We start from the raw sequence: 20,474 nt of genomic DNA, 5'->3' as shown, positions 1-20,474 counted from the left end.
CTTTATTTAAACAAATTAACACTGGGCTGCAGGGCAGCCAGTCTAGGGAGGAAATCGGTTTTGTGAGCTCTTGCCGCTGCAGCCCATACCCTGCTGAGCATGTGGTCTATGTCACTCACACGTCAGGGAAATTCTCAGAAATGCAGGGACTCAGAATCTCTCCCCAGAGTCATTACGGGGTAGAGCAGATGCTGTCCAATGTGTTAACCGTGATGCACAGGAAGCAGCACATTTTACATCACAAACCAGTGCCCACCCTCCCCAGCCACACACACCAAAAAGTTACCAAAATAATACCTACTCTTAGAACGTGACATGTGCTGTAATCCATTTTTTCATTAAAAACACAGCCGACTGGGTCATGTGGTCCAGAGTTTTTCTAACACTAGGGAAGGGAGCCCCTTAAGGACACAGCTCCTAACCACTGATTTCTTACTATTAATGATTTTCTTCTTTTTTTTTTGACACGGAGTCTCGCTCTGTCGCCCAGGCTGGAGTGCAGTGGCTCGATCTCCACTCACTGCAAGCTCCGCCTCTCGAGTTCACGCCATTCTCTGCCTCAGCCTCCTAAGTAGCTGGGACTACAGGCGCCCGCCACCACGCCCGGCTAATTTTTTGTATTTTTAGTAAAGACAGGGTTTCACCATGTTAGCCAGGATGGTCTCTATCTCCTGACCTCATGATCTGCCAGAACAGAAAATACAAAAATTAGCCAGGCGTGGTGGTGCACACCTGTAGTCCCAGTCACTCAGGAGGCTGAGGTAGGAGGAAGGCTTCAGCCAGGGAAGGTGAGGCTGCAGTGAGCCATGATGGCACCACTGCTCTCAGCCTGGGCAACAGAGTGAGACCTTGTCTCAAAAAAAAGGAGAGAAAATAAAGGGCCGGGCGCGGTGGTTCACGCCTGTAATCCCAGCACTTTGGGAGGCCGAGGCGGGTGAATCACGAGGTCAGGAGATCGAGACCATCCTGGCTAACATGGTGAAACCCCATCTGTACTAAAAAATACAAAAAACTAGCCGGGCATGGTGGCAGCACCTGCAGTCCCAGCTACTCGCAGGAGAATGGCGTAAACCCGGGAGGCGGAGCTTGCAGTGAGCCGAGATCACGCCACTGCACTCTAGCCTGGGCAACAGAGCCAGACTCCGTCTCAATCAGTCAATCAGTCAATCAATAAAAAGACAGAAAGTGATGATGAGTGTGACACAGACCTCTAATCATTTCAGGTTTTGGAAGCCTTGTTGATTGCTTGAAACAGCGGAAAGCAGTTGAGGGCTCGTGAGGCATAACATTGACATCTCTAATGCTTCCAAGGGGGTCTTTCCTGCTTTCTGCAGAGGTGACTGTTGGCTAGAATTGCACCGTGGTGCCCATGCCCAGTGGGGCAGCGTCGGTAACTGACCCTGCCGTGGTGACCAGGCCTTGCCACACGATTCCTGGAAAGGCACGTGGAAGTGGAAGGATGTATGGTCGTGCTGATGCAGCTCCTGCCACAGCACCTTTCCAAGGCCTACCGACGACTACTATGTTTTCTTGGTTTTTGTTTTTTTGGTTTTTTTTTTTTTTTGAGACGGAGTCTGGCTCTGTCGCCCAGGCTGGAGTGCAGTGGCGCGATCTGGGCTCACTGCAAGCTCCGCCTCTCAAGTTCACGCCATTCTCCTGCCTCAGCCTCCTGAGTAGCTGGGACTACAGGCGCGGCCACCTCGCCTGGCTAATTTTTTGTATTTTTTAGTAGAGACGGGGTTTCACCGTGTTAGTCAGGATGGTCTCAATTTCCTGACCTCGTGATCCGCCCGCCTCGGCCTCCCAAAGTGCTGGGATTATAGGCGTGAGCCACCGCGCCCGGCCACGCTTTCTGTCTTTTAATAAATTCACTTCTGGTTTATTGAGAAGAGTCGAGACTTATTGTTGAGAATTCTGTCATTCATAATTCAAGCTGCTGTTGCAAGCTGGCTTGATTTTTTTTTTTTAGTTAATAGCCAATGTCTCTCAATTTCCCAGGTTGTGTGTGTGTGTGTGTGTGTGTGTGTGTGTGTGTGTGTTTTTCCCTTAAAAGAGTATTATTTATGGGGACTGAGATGGAGAATGGGCTTAGCAAACATCGACACTGCTTTAGTTGTGGTTAACACATTAACCAGAGGTCTTCCTCTGCAAGGAAAAATTCTGCTACAAACCTCTCTTGCTATTCTGTGGATTTGATACTTTGCAAGGATATATATACTTTTTTTTTGAGACGGAGTCTGGTTCTGTCACCCAGGCTGGAGTGCAGTGGCGTGATCTCGGCTCACTGAAACCTCCACCTCCCAGGTTCAAGCGATTCTCCTGCCTCAGCCTCCCGAGTAGCTGGGACTACAGGCATTGCCACCACGTCTGGCTAATTTTTTTGTATTTTTAGTAGAGACGGGGTTTCACTGTGTTAGCCAGGATGGTCTCGATCTCCTGACCTCATGATCCACCCACCTCGACCTCCCAAAGTGCTGGGATTACAGGCGTGAGCCACCGCGCCCGGCCTAAAATATTTTTTTAAAAAACAAAACAAAACAAGAGCTAAAGCTAAGAGGATGTACCTTGGATTTTATCATGTTTCCTGCTGGGTGGATGGTTTTCATTGTAATTTTCACTTATATGTATAATTGAGCACCTCTCCCTCACCTCCTTCTCCTCCCTCTGCTCCCTCCCTTCCCCTCCCCTCCCCTCTCCTCTCTCTTAGAAAAAGCAGCTCTGGAGGAGGGATGACTGCCCGAGTCAGGTGTTAGGAGACCCGGGGCAGGGCTGGGTTCTCGTCCTGTGTAGTGTGCGTTCTACGACTTAGAGCAAGACTCAGGAAACTTTTGCTACAGACAGACAGATAGTAAATATTTTCAGTTTTATGGGCCATACAGTCTCTATCATAACTACACAACTTTGACGTGTAGCGGAGAATCAGCCAACGGCAGCAACGTGAACAAATGAATGTGACCAAATGCCAATTAAAGCTTCATTTGTGGAGAGTAAAACTTACAACGAGGGCCGGGCGCGGTGGCTCAAGCCTGTAATCCCAGCACTTTGGGAGGCTGAGACGGGCGGATCACAAGGTCAGGAGATCGAGACCATCCTGGCTAACACAGTGAAACCCCGTCTCTACTAAAAATACAAAAAAAACTTAGCCGGGCGAGGTGGCAGGCGCCTGTAGTCCCAGCTACTCGGGAGGCTGAGGCAGGAGAATGGCGTGAACCCAGGAGGCGGAGCTTGCAGTGAGCTGAGATCCGGCCACTGCACTCCAGCCTGGGTGACAGAGCGAGACTCCGTCTCAAAAACAAAAACAAAAACAAAAAAACTTACAACAGATCATGAAACATTGTTCTTTAGTTTTTTTCAACTATTTAAAAATGCAAAATGGTTATTCTTTGTTCACAGGCTGTACACGTTAGGCCACAGGCTGGACTCAGCCCGGGACCATTGACTGAGGGACTTAAAGGACACTTTTGACCTAAATAATCTCTATGGTTGTCACACGCTCTCAACTCTCAGTTCACATCGTGTCATCACTATACTCGCCCTCTACTGCCTCGTTTTTTAAAATCTCATTTTCTATCCTAAAAAGTAAGATACAGTAAAAAGAGCGAAATATCCTTCTCTTCCCACCCGTATTTTCCCTATATTTTCTTTCAACAACCTAGTGGGTCTTCGTCATGCAATTACTGCTGAAAAGCTCAGAACTTGAGACAGAAGCTACTTCAGCCTCACGGAGTCTCATGATCTCCGCTCCGGCTGCTCTGCCACAGGGAAATAGAACTGGATGCTCCATCTTAACTTTTGTCCCCAAACCAAGTGCTGAAGATACCACGTTTTACCTTTCTATAGATGCCAAAAATGGTTCCAATGGACACAAGGCAATCGATGTTGGAAGATCCATCAAGGGGATCAAAACAGACCACATATTTACCCTGAGCACAGAAAAAAGAAACACAACCTTAAAATGTTGTAGCAAGATACACTAAGCAGTATACATTAGGGAGTAAGAGTGGGAATTCAGAGGAAAGTTCAAAAAATGTGGGTCTTATTTATTTATCCTCTGTCATGGAAGGTATGAAATGGCATAGAGAATGCACGGATACACACACACACGACGATTAAACAGAGAAAACACCACTTAGGAGGTGCAGATGAAGGGAATGGAATACAGATAAGTCATGATTTCCCACATTGTTGATATAGTCAAATCATAACTTTGCATTGAGTTTCCTGGCAGCCAAAGGAAAAAGAAAAGCAAGGCTAGTCACTCATTTTCCTTTATTCGTAAAGGAAAAAGCAATTCCTGAGGTGAAGCAGAGACTTCACTAGAGTTGAGACCTGTAAGAAACTTCTCGTGGAGGTCTTACAGATGCCCCTTGAGGTTGGGATGCGTAGAGTTTTCAAAAATATCCTGGCTGGGCACGGTGGCCCATGCCTAATCCTAGCACTTTGGGAGGCTAAGACGGGAGGATTACTTGAGCCCAGGAGTTTGAGACCAGCCTGGGCAACATAGACTCCTTCTGTTAAAAAAAAAAAAAAAAGTTCAATTAGCTGGGCATGATGCTGAACATCTGTAGTCCCAGCTACTCAGGAGGCTGAGGCAGGAGGTATCACGTGAGCCCGGGAGTTGGAGGCTGCAGTGAGCCACAACTGCGCACTCCAGTCTGGTGACAGAGTGAGACCCTGGTCTCTAAAAACAAAACTAAACAAAACAAATTTCTAGTGTAATTCCCAAAGGAGATAACTGGCAGTGGTAGTGGGAATACTGCAGATTCCTGCTTTGAGTGGGATTTTCTTTTTTTTTTTTTTTTTTTTTTTTTTTGAGACGGAGTCTCGCTCTGTCGCCCAGGCTGGAGTGCAGTGGCCCGATCTCAGCTCACTGCAAGCTCCGCCTCCCGGGTTTACGCCATTCTCCTGGCTCAGCCTCCCGAGTAGCTGGGACTACAGGCGCCCGCTACCTCGCCCAGCTAGTTTTTTTGTATTTTTTTTAGTAGAGACGGGGTTTCGCCCGTGTTAGCCAGGATGGTCTCGATCTCCTGAGCTCGTGATCCGCCCGTCTCGGCCTCCCAAAGTGCTGGGATTACAGGCTTGAGCCACCGCGCCCGGCCTGAGTGGGATTTTCAGTGGTGTGCAGGAGCTGGCTGGTATCAGCTCTCAGGAGCTAACCGTGCACATCTCTTCCCAGCTCTGCCTTCAGTGACGTCACATTGGTAGCTTAAAATCGATGATGGGAGAGTATTCACACCATTGACAGAGGCAAGGGGACGTATCAGAGACTTGTTTGCTTTGAGACGCAGTTTACCAGCACACCACTGGGAGTTTTCCATCTCCAAATTAGCCACTTTCCAGTGTGGTTTTTAAATGTCTGTAGCAGATTCACATGATTCCCTGCCCTCTTGCTCTTCACAGACCTCCCTCACTAATGCAGGAGGAATTGGAACCGGAACACAGGAACCTGCCTGTCACGAATTGTCACGAAGGCCCGTGGTAGACAGAGCAGCCCAGCGTGAGTGATGGAGAATATTAAACAACAAATCTAACCTATGTGCCTGACGCTGCCAAAGACCTTGAAAGGCCCAGCTGAGAAAAACATGAACTTCAAGTCTAGCATGCAGGGCTATCAGGAATGATGAAAAACAACTTCATCAGATGTGGCTCCTGCCCTCTTAACAGGGTGAGGACGGGCAGCCTCTTCATCTTCTCATTGTTTTTTCCTAATTCTACTCCTTCATGTTCCCAGTTCCTCTCAAACTGAGAAAGTTACTAAGCCCATATAGCTGTGCTGCTAATCTCAGAAGTTTTGTTTTTTAATTACAATTGTTGTTTTGTAAAAGCTGGGAATACTCTTTCATTTAACAATCTTTTCCAACAGTCATTTGTTGTCGAGGCCCTCCAATGTGCCAGGCGTTGCACTAGACACTGGGACACAGAAACAAGTAAGATATGCTCTCACAAAGCAGAGACAAGGCCAGGTGCGGCGGTTCACACCTGTAATCCCAGCACTTTGGGAGGCCGAGGTGAGGTCAGGAGTTCAAGACCAGCCTGGCCAACATGGTGAAACCTCGTCTCTACTAAAAATACAAAAATTAGCCAGGCGTGGTGGTGGGAACCTGTAATCCCAGCTACTCAGGAGGCTGAGGCAGGAGAATCGCTTAAACCTGGGAGGCAGAGGTTGCAGTGAGCTGAGATCACGCCACTGTACTCCAGCCTGGGCAACAAGAGCAAAACACTGTCTCAAAAAAAAAAAAAAAAAAAAAGAAGAAGAAGAAGAAGAAGCCGAGACCGACCACCAGGGACTCCAATGCACGTATCAGGGGTGGAAGTTTCCAGCAGTCCAGGCCACCAGGAGGGTCAGTGTGACGGTCAGGAATCTGGTGGATGGGGATGTAGTAAAAGAGATGGCCAACAGAAGCCAGGGTTTGAAGAGCATTAAACATGGCAATAAAAAGTTAGAAATGGAGATGAGTTCATGGGAGTCCACTGGAGAGAGGGCAGCGTGAGCCACAGCACTTATCTGCACAGTGGCACAGGGAGGGTTCGAGAGATGGCAGCAATGAGGTGGAAGCTGTGGAAAGACTGCGGGGGGGATCTAGAGGGACTCCCAGAACCCAACTCCGCTAAACAAGTGGAGTCAGTTACGAAGCTGGGAAGAAAACCAGCTGCCTTAAAACCCTCAACGGTGGAAGTACAGACCCACCCTTTTCTCTGGTTCCACTATGATGGCGTGTTTATCTTCTTCTGACACGAGAACACACGTGGCAAAGGATGACTTTAACATGTTCATAACCAGGTCGTTGGAGAGGACGTCCAGCTTCTTAACTTGATCACCCGTCACGTTGGTAGAACCAGCAATGCCATAGCTTCAGGGAACAAAAGCCACAAAAAAATAAGCCATGACCACCAGAGTATGTAGATGTGTCCATAAACCCACCAAAAGTGAGTGTTCGGTAAGATTTAGAAGAAAGGGTTCATGTCCTTTGCAGGGACATGGATGAAGCTGGAAACCATCATTCTCAGCAAAGTAACACAGGAACAGAAAACCAAACACCGCCTGTTCTCACTCCTAAGCAGGAGGTGAACAACGAGAACACACAGACACAGGGAGGGGAACATCACACACTGGGGCCTGTTGGGAGTTGGGGACTAGGGGAGGGAGAGCATTAGGAGAAATACCTAATGTAGATGATGGGCTGATCGGTGCAGGAAACCACATGGCACTTGTACACCTGTGTAACAGACCTGCACATTCTGCACATGTATCCCAGAACTTAAAGTATAATAAAAATTTTTAAAAAGATTTAGAAGAAAGGAAGGAGGACACACAGCTTGGGAGAACGAGGCAGGAAGGGTGGTGGTGCCTCTGGACAGACCCTAGAGAGGAGGAGATGCTACCACCCGCCTCTTCACCTTGAACCGGTCATGGTGCCCTGCACGCTTTTGTGGTTAAATCAGTGTTTCTTAACTTTGTTTTCATTGTGGTTCCCCTAGGGAGCTTTTCAGAACATTTCTTCCTCAACCATACTCCCCCAAGAACATTTTTAATACTGCAGATACCGTGGGTATCTGTTTATTGCAGTGCGTGTGTCCGCGCTTTTTACATAAAACGTTTGGGGGATTTTCGGTTCTGCCCAGAAAGAACCAGTGTTGGCCCAAACACACGGGTTAAACAACTCAATACCGAGACCCAGCAAGCCTGGGTCGGGGGGAGTCTGAGTTTCAAGCCAAGCCAAGGGGTTTATGGCTTTATAACTACAAAGACCCTAAAAGAAACAAGGCATCATTTCATAGAGGAGAACACTCAGACCCCAAGACTCCTGTGGGCCTGTCCACAGGCAGGGCGGAGGTGAGATGCTGCCTATGACTCCCAGGCCAGGGCTCTCCTGGTGACACCCTGGGCCCCTGGCAGGAGTCCTAGGGCATGGAAGTTCCAGGGATCCTGGAGTTTTCGCTATTTTTAAGCTACCTGCAAGTCAGTAAGTGTAGAATTCCCAGAATCCAGTGGCTTGTCCAAATGCAGCCTGGCTTGTTAGACTGAGAAGCGGCAGGTTGTCAGAGCCTGGGGTCGCCCTGAACACGGAACGGAGGGAGACGTCTCACAGGAAGGATGCACAGAGCAAGGAGAGAGCCTTGATGTGGGAAGGGAAAAAGATGGGTCTTTGAAGACATCAACAAGCCACTGAAAGTGGGTGTTAAGGGCACACCCACGCCCTTGGCCAGGATGGCGATGTGCACTCGCCTGGGAACTGACGCTCCCCGACCCAGCGGCCGTGGCTTGCCTGGGAACCGACGCTCCCTGACCCAGTGGCCGTGGCTCGCCCGGGAACCGATGCTCCCTGATCCATGATCCAGTGGCCGTGGCTCGCCTGGGAACCGACGCTCCCCGACCCAGTGGCCGTGGCTCGCCTGGGAACCGACGCTCCCTGATCCATGATCCAGTGGCCGTGGCTCGCCTGGGAACCGACGCTCCCTGATCCCTGACCCAGCGGCCGTGGCTCGCCTGGGAACTGACGCTCCCTGACCCATGATCCAGCAGCCGTGGCTCACCTGGGAACTGACGCTCCCCGACTCAGCGGCCGTGGCTCGCCTGGGAACCGACACTCCCCGATCCAGCGGCCGTGGCTCGCCTGGGAACTGATGCTCCCTGATCCCTGACCCAGCGGCCGTGGCTCGCCTGGGAACCAATGCTCCCTGATCCATGATCCAGCAGCCCTGGCTCGCCTGGGAACTGACGCTCCCCTATCCAGCAGCCGTGGCTGCTTCAGCTCCTGCAAGTACATTTGCCCAAAACATAACTCGCTGTGTCTGGCTGGGCAAAACTGAGCACCTTCTAGAAACCGTCCAAACCCACATGCCTGGTCCGGCCTGACTGTCTCAGGAGCTAGCTCCGGCTGTCTTCTCGTGCCCACCTGTCAGTGTCTTTTGGCCACTCTTGGCATCATTCCCTTTCCAGCCTGCAAAGCGCATCTCATCCCACTAGCCCTCCTCCTGCTGCTTCTCTTTTCACCCATTACTCCTATTTCATGAGTAAAAGACCAAGAGGTCTGTGGAGCTTTGAGCTGAACCCCGTGTCCCTGGGCTTTCAATTCTATTTCCACACAATCTTTTTCTCACCCTAGTTGTGAGGCTGGGGCTTGTGGAGGAAGAAGGTGCCAAAATCTGGGAGGCCAGAGGGACTTGGCAGGGCCCACCAGCTCAAGGGCAGCTCCCTCGGTGACCTCACTAGCGGCAGTGCTCGTCCTTCCCAGCCTGAGAGCTGCACCATCAAAGTCACTTTATGATTATTGTTATATTTATTTTTTATTTTTTGGAGACAGTGTCACTCTGTCATCCAGGCTGACGTGCACTTGTGTGATCTCGGCTCACTGCAACCTCCACCTCCCAGGTTCGGGCCTCACCCTCCTGAGTAGCTGGGACTATAGCCGTAAGCCACCACATCCAGCTGATTTTTGTATTTTTAGTACAGACAGGGTTTCACCATATTGGCCAGGCCAGTCTCGAACTCCCGACCTCAAGTGATCCACCCACCTCAGCCTCCCAAAGTGCTGGGATTTACAGGCATGAGCCACCATGCCCAGCCCACTGTCAAAGTCACTTCTGATTCTGGAGGGCAAATAGCACCGATGGACCAGAAGGAGGGCTTCAAGGCAGAGACCAGGTCCAGGTCTCAGCTCCCAGGCTCCCCTGCCCTCTCTGAGCCTCCCTCCCTTTCGCACGTGTCCAAAGAGGGAAGTGAGGTCCGCCCCGACGCGGCTGTCAGAGGATCACATGAGATACACAGAAGGCTTAGCACTAATAGGCGCAGCCCGACAGGGACAGCTCAGGGGCCGGGAGGGCTGGGCAGGGGGCCCGAAGGCACCGGACACAGATGAGGCGCTGAGGCAGGTGTGGAAGGAAAGTCCTATATTACGCTTTGGTCCAAGTCCCATCTGCTCAGGCACTTCCCTCAGGAACACTCAGGCCATGGTCTCTTTTACTCAAAAGCTTCCTAGTCAGCTGTCTGAGTGCTCACTTATTCCACAAATATTCACTGGGGACCCGCTGTGCACGGGGAACCGTTCTAGATGCTGGGGTTACGGTGCTGAACACGGTAGGTAAGATCCCGCCCTTATGGAGGGTACATTCTATTGGGGTGAGACAAACAAGAAATAAGTAAGTGTTTTCAATGAAAAAGATACGTCAGAGAGTGACAGGTGCTCGCTGACATAAAACAAATCAAGGTGACAGGAGAGAGAGATGGGAAGGTACATGGTTAATTCAGAGGGTCAGGAAGATCTCACTGCAAAGGGGGCATTCAAGCTGAATGCCTTTTTGAATGTTTTTCATAAGAATGGGAGGAAATAGGCCGGGCACAGTGGCTCATGCCTGTAATCCCAGCACTTTGGGAGGCCAAGGTGGGTGGATCAAGAGGTCAGGAGATCGAGACCATCCTGACTAACACGGTGAAACCCCGTCTCTACTAAAAATACAAAAAATTAGCCGGGCATGGTGGCGGCGCCTGTGGTCCCAGCTACTCGGGAGGCTGAGGCAGGAGAATGGTGTGAACCCGGGAGGCGGAGCTTGCAGTGAGCCGAGATGGCGCCACTGCACTCCAGCCTGGGCGACAGAGCGAGACTCTGTCTCAAAAAAAAAAAAAAGAAAGAAAAGAAGGAATGGGAGAGGAAATGGGCCAGGCGTGGTGGCTCACACCTGTAATCCCAGCACTTTGGGAGGCCAAGGCGGGTGGATCACCTGAGGTCAGGAATTCAAGACCAGCTTGACCAACATGGTGAAGCCCTATCTCTACTAAATATATAAAAATTAGCTGGGTGTGATGGCGCACGCCTGTAATCCCAGCTACTTGGGAGGCTGAGGCAGGAGAATCCCTTGAACCCAGGAGGCGGAGGTTGCGGTGAGCCGAGATCGCGCCATTGCACTCCAGCCTGGGCAACAAGAGCGAAACTCCATCTCAAAAAAACAAAAACAAAGAATGGGAGGAAATGAAAAAGCCCTAAAGGAGCCCAAATAAGTCAGCTAGTAACGACTCCAGAGAAGAGCGGCGTGTTAGCAATTGAGCCAAAGCAAACAGTCAGTTCATTTTTCACATATTTCCAGATGGAGGGGAGTGGGTCCTATGTGCACATTTATACAAGTGATTTTGCAAAGCCTGACTTTTTCCTGTGATGCCTGGATCCAGGAAGCACCTAAATTCAGAGAGGAGACCTGGGGGAGAAAGTCCTTGTGAGGTGGCTCCGATGTACAGCACTCCCGGGCCAGCCCCACCAGCCAGGGAGAGACAAGTTATCCTGTAACCGTGTCCTAAACACAGGGGCACCGTGACTTGTTTTGTGGGATTAAATGAAAGTAGGCTATTTCCTGATGCGCTGGACCGCATTTTCTGAGCTTGCAGACTCAGCAGTTGGCCAGATTAAAGTGAGAAGCAACTTCTGTTGCCCCAGATCATGCCCAGGCCTACAGTCGGTGTCAGGGTGGGAGACTTGGCAAATCATGACCACCAGCCAGGCCTCCCCACTGCAATCCAGGAGTCTCAGATGGTTCCTATCCTTGGCACACAGAGGAACCAACACAGAGAAGCCGAGGGCCACAGAAGGGATGGTACACCCTGGTCACGATAGGAGGCTTATGGGGCCGCACAGCACTCTGGAAGGATGCATGGCACAGGGTCCTTAGCACCTGCATGGTCAGGGTCACTCACATCCACCAAGCCATGCAGGGCCCTCACCACAGCACTGACGGGGCCGCCGGTGTCCACCAAACCACACAGGGCCCTCAGCACCTGCATGGTCAGGGCTGCCTGCGTCCACCAAACCACACGTGGCCCTCAGCACCTGCACAGACAGGGCCACCTGCGTCCACCAAACCCCGGCAGGAAATGGGCTCCACCTGCCTCAGGTTTCCATGACGCCACTGGGTGGCGACAGATGTGTTAACTGGTTCCTGCCCGTTTCTTTACCCCCAGTAAGGGTCCCTCCCGTCTCCCAGCACAAGGACGCTTCACCAGCTGTCCTCAGTTGTCTTTCAAGTGTAAAAGAACACACGAAGACAGATCACTCTGGGCCCCTCCAACTCAATGTTCACGTACTTCATAACTTTGCTGAGATATCTTGGGGGAGGCTTCTCCTGGTTAATCCTGGCATTATGAAAACCTTCCACAAAAGCACAGGAAAAGGATCCTAAGGTAGAAACGGTGAGTGGATCAAGAGAACGAATTCCCCCGGCTGCCGGCCAACGATGCTGCCATGTTGACAGCAACAATGTCGGGGTGTCCATCACGTCTCCGGGTCTCCTCTGAGCCGCAGTGCGTTAAGCGGGCCGCACCCTGTGCTGGTCACACCACCTGGCTTGGTACTGTCGGGGCTGCACAGTCACGATGGGCAGTCAGGACCAGACGCAGGCTCCATCAAGCCTCCCGCATCACACCTCGGGGACCCTGAGAGGGCTTGAGATGCCCCGAGTAACACGTTTACAACGGTCAATGAAGTCGCAAGCAGGCAAGGCTTCTGTGATCCTGACAGAGGAAAAGTCCTCAGAAGCATGCTCAGGGAGTGGGTTAGCTGAAGATCACATGCAGTTTATTTTCTCCATAAGTTTTCAGAAGCCCCCTTAGAAATAATAAATGTCTGGCCAGGCGCAGTGGCTCTCGCCTGTCATCCGAGCACTTTGGGAGGCCAAGGTGAGCGGATCACCTGAGGTCAGGAGTTCGACACCAGCCTGGCCAACATGGTGAAATCCCACCTCTATTAAAAACACAAAAATTGGCCGGTCGCAGTGGCTCACGCCTATAATCCCAGCGATTTGGGAAGCTGAGGTGGGTGGATCACCTGAGGTTGGGAGTTCGAGACCAGCCTGACCAACATGGAGAAACCCTGTCTCTAATAAAAATACGAAATTAGCTGGGTATGGTGGCGCATGCCTGTAATCCCAGCTATTCAGGAGGCTGAGGCAGGAGAATCGCTTGAACCCGGGAGGTGGATGTTGCAGTGAGCTGAGATCGTGCCACTGCACTCCAGCCTGGGCAACAAGAGCAAAACTCCATCAAAAAAAAAAAATTAGTGGGGAGTGGTGGCAGATGCCTGTAATCCCCGCTGCTCTGGAGGCTGAGACAGGGGAGTCACCTGAACCCAGGAGGCAGAGGTTGCAGTGAGCCGAGATCACACCACTGCACTCCAGCCTGGGCAACAAAGAGTTAAATTCCACCTCAGAAAGAAAAAGAAATAATAAATGTCTGCCTGCTGATCAGTCATCATTCCTCAAAGGCCCTGAAGGACAGAGAAACAAGAGCATTCGCTCTGTATTCCAATCACCACCTAGAGAGGGCTGCCTAGAGTCAACAGCAGGTGTGGGCCTCAGCTCCTGGTGAGACAGCCCTGAGGAGCGAATGCAGCAGCTGCCATCCCCCGCCGCGAGTTCTAGGAGGGCTCCGGGAGAGCCCAGTGGAGCCAGAAGCCCAACCTGCCTCGGAAGCCGTTTCTAGGAGGCAGCTGTGAACCAGAGGTGATGACACCAACTACCCTCTGTGGGACTCGACTGGAGCCTTTGCACCCACCACCGGCTCCTTCCAGATCACCCAGTTTGCCATTCTCTGGGGATGGGATAAGGCACAAATGAGGCTGCAGGGATATGGGAAACCATCACACGACCCTGTCCAAAAAGGCCTTCCCCAGGCCAACTGTGCCTCACAATTAAAGGAGAGAGAACAAGTGAAATGGCTAAGACATGGGCTGCACTGAGCGAGCTGTAAACCTCCAGGCCTAGCTCCCTTCCCCCCCCGGCCCCCGCTCTGCCCCCAGCCCTGCTGCCAGAAAAGGAGCCAGCAGCAGCAGCCGGGGCTGATCATGCAGGGGCAGGGAGGGCGATTTGGATGGAGCCAGTGACGATCTGCCAAGGAAATGTTTTCCGAATGAAAGTTATCGCAGAGGTGGCCAGACACAGTGGCTCATGCCTGTGACCCCAACAGTTTGGGAGGCCAAGGTAGGTGGATCACTTGAGGCCAGGAGTTTGAGACCAGCTTGCCAACATGGCCAAACCCCACCTCTACTAAAAATACAAAAATTAGCCAGGTGTGGTGGCGCATGCCTGGAATCCCAGCTACTTGGAAGGCCGAGGCACAGGAATTGCCTGAACCCAGGAGGCAAAGGTTGGTGAGCCGAGATCACATCACTGCATCTAGCCTGGGCCACAGAGACACTGTCTCAAAAAAAAAAAAAAAAGAAAAAGAAAAGTTATCACAGAGGGGAAAGGCGACATTGTGACGTTTTCTCCACCGTTTCTGTCTTGGGCCTAAGAGGAGAAATGTCAGAGCATAAGGAGCGGACTGGCTTGAGGCCTTCCTTGAGAAGTAGCAGGGAGCAAGCAAGAGAACAGGGCACCTGCTGAGGCCAGAGCACCACTGGCCGCTACTGCTGGCCACGGAATTTAAATGCCCGCACCTCACAGCAAGGAGGCCAGACCAGCTGCACAGAACCCCAGGGCACCGCCCAAACCACGGCACAGTGTTGCACAAACGTCAGCTACTTCCAGGCATGTGTGAATCAACAGGTGCTTTCAAACTGCGGCCGAAAATTCCAGGACATGCTTTTAAATTGCAATCTTCCAGAGATGCGGATATTTGATTTCCATATATCTAAGTTGAAGCTGAGATTTTCTTCACAACAGCAAAGAGGACAATGATGAGGAAGCACTAATCATGATTTATACTATATTTATATATATTTTAAAATCTCGTTCTATGTTGTATCTTAAGTTTATAAAACAAGTATATATTACATGCAATCTATTGGGTAACTTTAATTAAAGGTTTTTTGTTGTTGTTTTTTGTTTGTTTTAAGACAGAATCTCGCTCCGTCACCCAGGCTGGAGTACAGTGGCACAATCTCAGCTCACTGCAACCTCCCCCTCCAGGGTTCAAGCGATTCTCCTGCCTCAGCCTCCTGAGTAGCTAGGATTACAGGCATGCGCCACCACGCCCGGCTAATTTTTGTATTTTTAGTAAAGACAGGGTTTCACTATGTTGACCAGGCTGGTCTCAAACTCCTGACCCCATGATCTGCCCACCTTGGCCTCCCAAAGTGCTGGGATTACAGGCGTGAGCCACCGCACCCGGCCAAAAGTTTTTTTAATATAGAAAAAGCAGAGCTGATTAGCATGGGTCCTGCTTATGCCCTTCACAGACCCATGGTCATTGAATAGGCACAGCTATCGATCCGGGGGCCGCTTCTGGAAATAAAACCACAGCTGCTTGGAGGAACTAATTCACCTCAAGCCTTGGCCTAGAAAATGGCAGCCTGTTAACTAGGAAGGCTGTTAATTGATTTTGGTGGTTAAGATGGATAATTAAAGAAACAAGGAAGGATCAGAGCCTGAAGCTGAAGGCACTAGCCTCCAGGAGATCCTCCATGGTGCCAGGAGCCTGGAAAATGTGTGCAAGAGTGAGACACCGGCATCAGTGACATCACATAACCCCCACTCCTGGGGAGGTAGGGGGGAGGGTCTAGTCTCTCAACCCCCACCAAGAGAGGACGGGGAGAGCCCACAGGCATGGAAGTGTCACCTTTATGGGGCATTGTCTTCATGGCCTTAGGAATGGCCCACTCTTTTCTAGGAGCCGCTGGGAGGGAGGGCGCAGACGGGGCTGCCACCCCTGGAAACGCTATCTAAAACCCCGATCTTAGAGGCCTGGGCCCAACCTGCTTTGTACAAGAATGCCAAGAGTGGAGGGCCTCTGAGCTCCCCTCACCTGACGGGCCACCCTGAGGACGGCCACGTCCCACGCACAGCCCTCTACCTGGGACATTCGCAATGAGAACCTTACAGGCAGCCAGAGGCGTTTCTAGTGAGGTCCGAAGCAAACGCGCAGGGCATCAGGGAAACGCGAGTGTATTATCCCAGGGGCCTGAAACTCTTGCATAAACATGTGCCTCTGGAGGAGGAAAGACCTACCAGTTCCTGATCCTGGAAAAAAAGAGTATTTTGTTAACCCTGTATCCTTAGCACCTAGAACAATGCCTGCACATAGTGGGTTCTCAATGTAAATGGATGAACACGTTTAGAGAGTAATAAAAGGATCCAAGGATTCCTAAGATCATGAACTCCATTAGACCCAGCGGTGTTGGTAATGCCTGCCTGCATAACCTCTACCATCCAAGACTCCGACCCCTGAAGAAAACCCTCAGATTAGCACAGCTTCGTGGTAAAAGTGTGTCTGCTGTGCAAACACCGTGTTAGACAAATGCAGTGGCCTTTCACCTGGTTCCTCAGGAAACTAGAGTGTCGTGGTCGAGGCCCCAGGCTGGCCCTCTACACCACCAGGGTTCCAATCCCAGCTCTGCTCCACGCTCAGCAGCCAGGGAAAGTCACTTCGCATCTGTGACCTCTGGTTCATCTGCAGTATGGGAATGTAGTGTGTCTGCTTCGTAGTCGATAGAGGGGGGATAACTGGGTTGATACAAGTAAAGTGGTCAGAAAAGTGCCTGGTGCATAGGCAAGTGCGCAAGAAATGTCACCATTCCCACCCCTAGCTCGCCTGGCGTAACACACCATGCGGAGAAGCAAGAACTCAGCACCACAAAGACCTGGGTTCAGATTCTGCCTTTGCTTCTTACCGACGATGTGGCCTCCATCAAGCTGTGCGAAGCCCCTGAGTGGCTGTTTCTGGCCACGTTGGTGGGGATGGTGGATAATGCCCCTGGTTCACAGCACTCCCCGCCCAGGCAGCCACGTGCTCTTCACAGAGCCCGGCAGGCATCCACTAAGTAAGTGTCGCTGGTCTGGGGATTGGGGGAAGGGGAAGCATCTCTAAACCAGTTTTGCAGGCAACTTCTTGGAGGACAGCCAATAAGGAACTGGCAAAAGAAAAAAAAAGTGCTCCAAGTTTACATTTGATAAAATCTCACTGGGAATATTATTTGAGATGTTCTTGACATTTCACTTCAATTTTATTCAAATTGCTTGGTCCTGCAGCCCGTGTAAAGTGGAAAAGCACCAGGCAGGGTTGAAGCCTCTGCGTCCTTTCCCTTTCCAACCCCAGAGACACGAAGGAGCTCTTCCTGGAGTCTGGGAGGCAGAACTCAACTGCAGAAACTGCCTATCATGTCTCTTCTTTACTTTTACCGTAAACCCCACTGAAAAGTTTAAAGAGCTGTAAGTCATTTTAATTCATATCACGGGGAACACCCTAGAAGCATAAAGTGGCCAGTGTTTTGAAATCCTTGGAGATTTTTATTAAATGTTAGCATTGTTCTCCAAGTTTGCAAATGGTTTCTAAAACAGAAGAACCATTTCACAGCCATGGACTTTGAACATGCAGATTTGTGATGACTGGGGGAGGCTGCCTGTCACAGCCTCTCGAAAGCACTGAAGGACACGAGGATTGGAGCCAGGGGCTGACAGAGCTAGAGCCCTCCAGGGCTGCCTGGCTCTGCTGACTTAGGACCATCTCCTCCCGAAGTCACCGTGACTGAGCAACACGACTGCGGCAGCAACACTTCGCACAGCACGCAAAAGCACCAGACTCGGGCTCCGAACACCCGGCTCAGCCAAAAGGGAGGGGGATTATTACTTAATCCTTATCACTAAAGTCAAAGGTAAGACTGGCTTGTTACTGCTTGATTCCACGGTAATCAACCATTTACCCGGCCGGGAACATCCAAGGGTTCAGAAATACATTGAAGAAGAGGCACTTGCAGTGAGAGCTGCTTTCAAAGGTCACAAATACCTGCCTCTGCTTGCATTCCTGTGGGCCTAAACTGGTAAACAGGATGGCACGAGGCTGGCAGAGCTTTTACGGAAACGAAGTTGCAATTTCACTCTTTGGTCATGTGGAGAAGACAATTCAAGAAACATAAAATAAATCTGGTAAAGTTTCTAAAAGCTTAATGTCAAAAACTGCAAATTGGAAGATAAGCCTAAACATGTATTAGCTGACCTGTCATTCTAAAATGAAATCTGAAGCTCTTTATTATTTCTTCTGTCAAACAACTGAGAGGACCCCATATGTAAAAGTAACTCTCCCGGACACAATATGAGTCTGGTGGGAGGACAGTTCCTGCAGCCACTTTTGGGTGCAACATTGTTCTAATACGTAACATGCCTGGACTCCGTCCCTGCTGATAAGGCACACAGGATACTGCTAACGAATGAAGAACAAAAAGTTCAAATAAAAGTTTACAAAAAGTAAAAATAAAACAGGCCAGGCTCAGTGGCTCACACTTGTAAGCCCAGGACTTTGGGAGGCTGAGGCAGGTGGATCATGAAGTGAGGAGTTCAAGACCAGACTGGCCAACAAAGTGAAACCCCATCTCTACTAAAAACACAAAAATTAGCTGAGTGTGGTGACGGGCGCCTACAATCCCAGCTACTTGGAAGGCTGAGGCAGGAGAATCGCTTGAACCTTGGAGGTGGAGGTTGCAGTGAACTGAGATCACACCCCTGCACTCCAGCCTGGGCGACACAGCCAGACTCTGTCTCAAACATAAATAAATAAATAGCCTTCAGGAAAACAATGATATTAATAACATTGGTACCCGATTAGTAAACTTAATTCATCCTCCTACGATTCTCTGAGGTTGAAAACATAGCTGTCTCCATCTTACAACTGGAGAAACAGGTTCAGTGACATCACATCAACAGCCCAGTCCTCACAGACATCGAAGGGCAGGGCCAGGAATCTAAGCTTGGCTCCATCCCTCTCCAAAATGTGCTCTGAATCCCTGCACACTCCTGTCCGTTAAACCGCTCCAGATCTCCTCCTCCTTTCTCTGCCTCGGGGCCAGTGTGCCAAAACAGGCAAGGCCAGCTGCAGGCTGCACAGCATCTCCCAACAGGTCACCCTCTAACATCTCAAGTTCAGCCTTTCCGGAATGTTGAGATCACCTTCCCTCCTTCCCCAAACTCTAAACGCCAGCTCCTCCTTGTCCCTGTGTGTGTGTGTGTGTTTTGTTTTGTGGTGGCATGGCTCTGCTTTCAGTTGCTAGGACCAGCGGTTTCAGAACCTCCCCCACAGCCCTTCTCATCTAATCCATGCTCAGACTTCTTCCAAATCCTTCCTCTCCTCTTCAAGGCTGCAGCTCTGCCGGCTACTCAACTCAGCCTCCCGCTTCCCACTGGTTTTCCCGTGTCCTGTCTTTCCCTCTTCCGCGGTGCTTCCAGCCACACCTTCTCCAGATTTGTCTCCAGTCACGCAACTGCCCCACTCAAAAAACGTTCAAAATCCTTCATCTCTCCGTGTGTACCCGCAAACCTGTAACGTGGTCACCCTTGCCATCTGACGCTTCCCCAACGTACCCACAATTTCACAGCCACGAACCCACCATGAGCACTCCACGCTTTGGTCAAAGTGAGTGGGCAACTTTTCCAGAAACACGTTCCCCTCTCAGGACTCCTCCCCCGTGGCCACCAGTCTGAGCTGCGGTCCAGCCGCCAGGTCCGGCACCTGCCCATTCTCGGCGCCCCGCAGTCCTTCACCATAAATCACATTTTTGGCGCCTCTATGAAAGCAAAAATTTTTTTGTTTGTTTTTTGTTTTTGAGGCGGAGTCTCGCTCTGTTGCCCAGGCTGGAGTGCAGTGGCCGATCTCGGCTCACTGCAACCTTCACCTCCCGGGTTCCCGCCGTTCTCCTGCCTCAGCCTCCAGAGTAGCTGGGGCTACAGGCGCTGCCACCACACCCAGCTAATTTTTATATTTTTAGTAGAGATGGGGTTTCACTGAGTCAGCCAAGATGGTCTCGATCTCCTGACCTTGTGATCCCCCTGCCTCGGCCTCCCAAAGTGCTGGGATTACAGGCTGAGCCACCACGAAAGCATCTTTCAGGCCGGGCACAGTGGCTCACACCTGCAATCCCAGCACTTTGGGAGGCCGAGGCAGGCGGGTCACCGGAGTTAGGAGATCGAGACCAGCCCGACCAACATGGATAAACCCTGTCTCTACTAAAAATACAAAAATTAGCCGGGCGTGGTGGCTGCGCCTGTAGTCCCAGCTACTCGGGAGGCTGAGGCAGGAGAATGGCGGGAACCCGGGAGGCGGAGCTTGCAGTGAGCCGAGATCGTGCCACTGCACTCCAGCCTGGGCGACAGAGCGAGACTCCGCCAAAAAAACAAACAAACAAACAAACAAAAAAAAAAAAACGAAAGAAAGCAAGCATCTTTCAAAACCTCTAATGCGTGTTATAACTATACAAATATTTTTTCCTAGAGAGTAAACTCTGTTGTTCTCGTCGTCTGGAACTTTGTACATGGGGGGTGGATGTTCAGTAATATTTAGTGGAATTGAACGAAATCGGTGAATTCTTCAGTCAGTGATTTGGAAGTGGATACAAAGGGAGGTCAGCTCCACAAAACAAAAAAGCTGAAGCCACGGGAGGACCCCTTACTTCCAAAGGAATGCAAACAAAGTAGACAACATTCGAACCTGACATTTGAACCACAATTTCATCAGCTTGACTCAGGTTTGCAGAGCGTTCTCCTGACCTGCACAGCTTCTCTCCCAAGAG

The 20,474-nt window shown here is 50.7% G+C and overlaps 1 protein-coding gene and 1 long non-coding RNA gene across 2 annotated transcripts in view; one reads left to right on the top strand and one right to left on the bottom strand.

Annotated features, from left to right (window-relative positions):
- The window catches only part of LOC144334804 (uncharacterized), a 41,021-nt gene extending 34,339 nt beyond the window's left edge, over positions 1 to 6,682 (top strand). Inside the window, exon 3 of the long non-coding RNA XR_013405043.1 lies at positions 5,401 to 6,682. This is a non-coding gene — a long non-coding RNA (uncharacterized LOC144334804). The remainder of the gene's footprint in view (positions 1 to 5,400) is intronic.
- FBP1 (fructose-bisphosphatase 1) overlaps positions 1 to 20,474 on the bottom strand; it is a 33,518-nt gene that overhangs the window by 7,879 nt on the left and 5,165 nt on the right. Inside the window, 2 exon segments of the mRNA NM_001193652.1 lie at positions 3,831 to 3,923; positions 6,689 to 6,851. Coding sequence (NP_001180581.1) covers positions 3,831 to 3,923; positions 6,689 to 6,851 — 256 coding nt within the window.

Source organism: Macaca mulatta, chromosome 15 (genome assembly GCF_049350105.2).
Source record: "Macaca mulatta isolate MMU2019108-1 chromosome 15, T2T-MMU8v2.0, whole genome shotgun sequence".
In the NCBI taxonomy this organism is placed as follows: Eukaryota; Metazoa; Chordata; class Mammalia; order Primates; family Cercopithecidae; genus Macaca; species Macaca mulatta.
The sequence above is the reverse complement of the archived record's forward strand: the minus strand, read 5'-3'. Positions and strand labels throughout refer to the sequence as shown.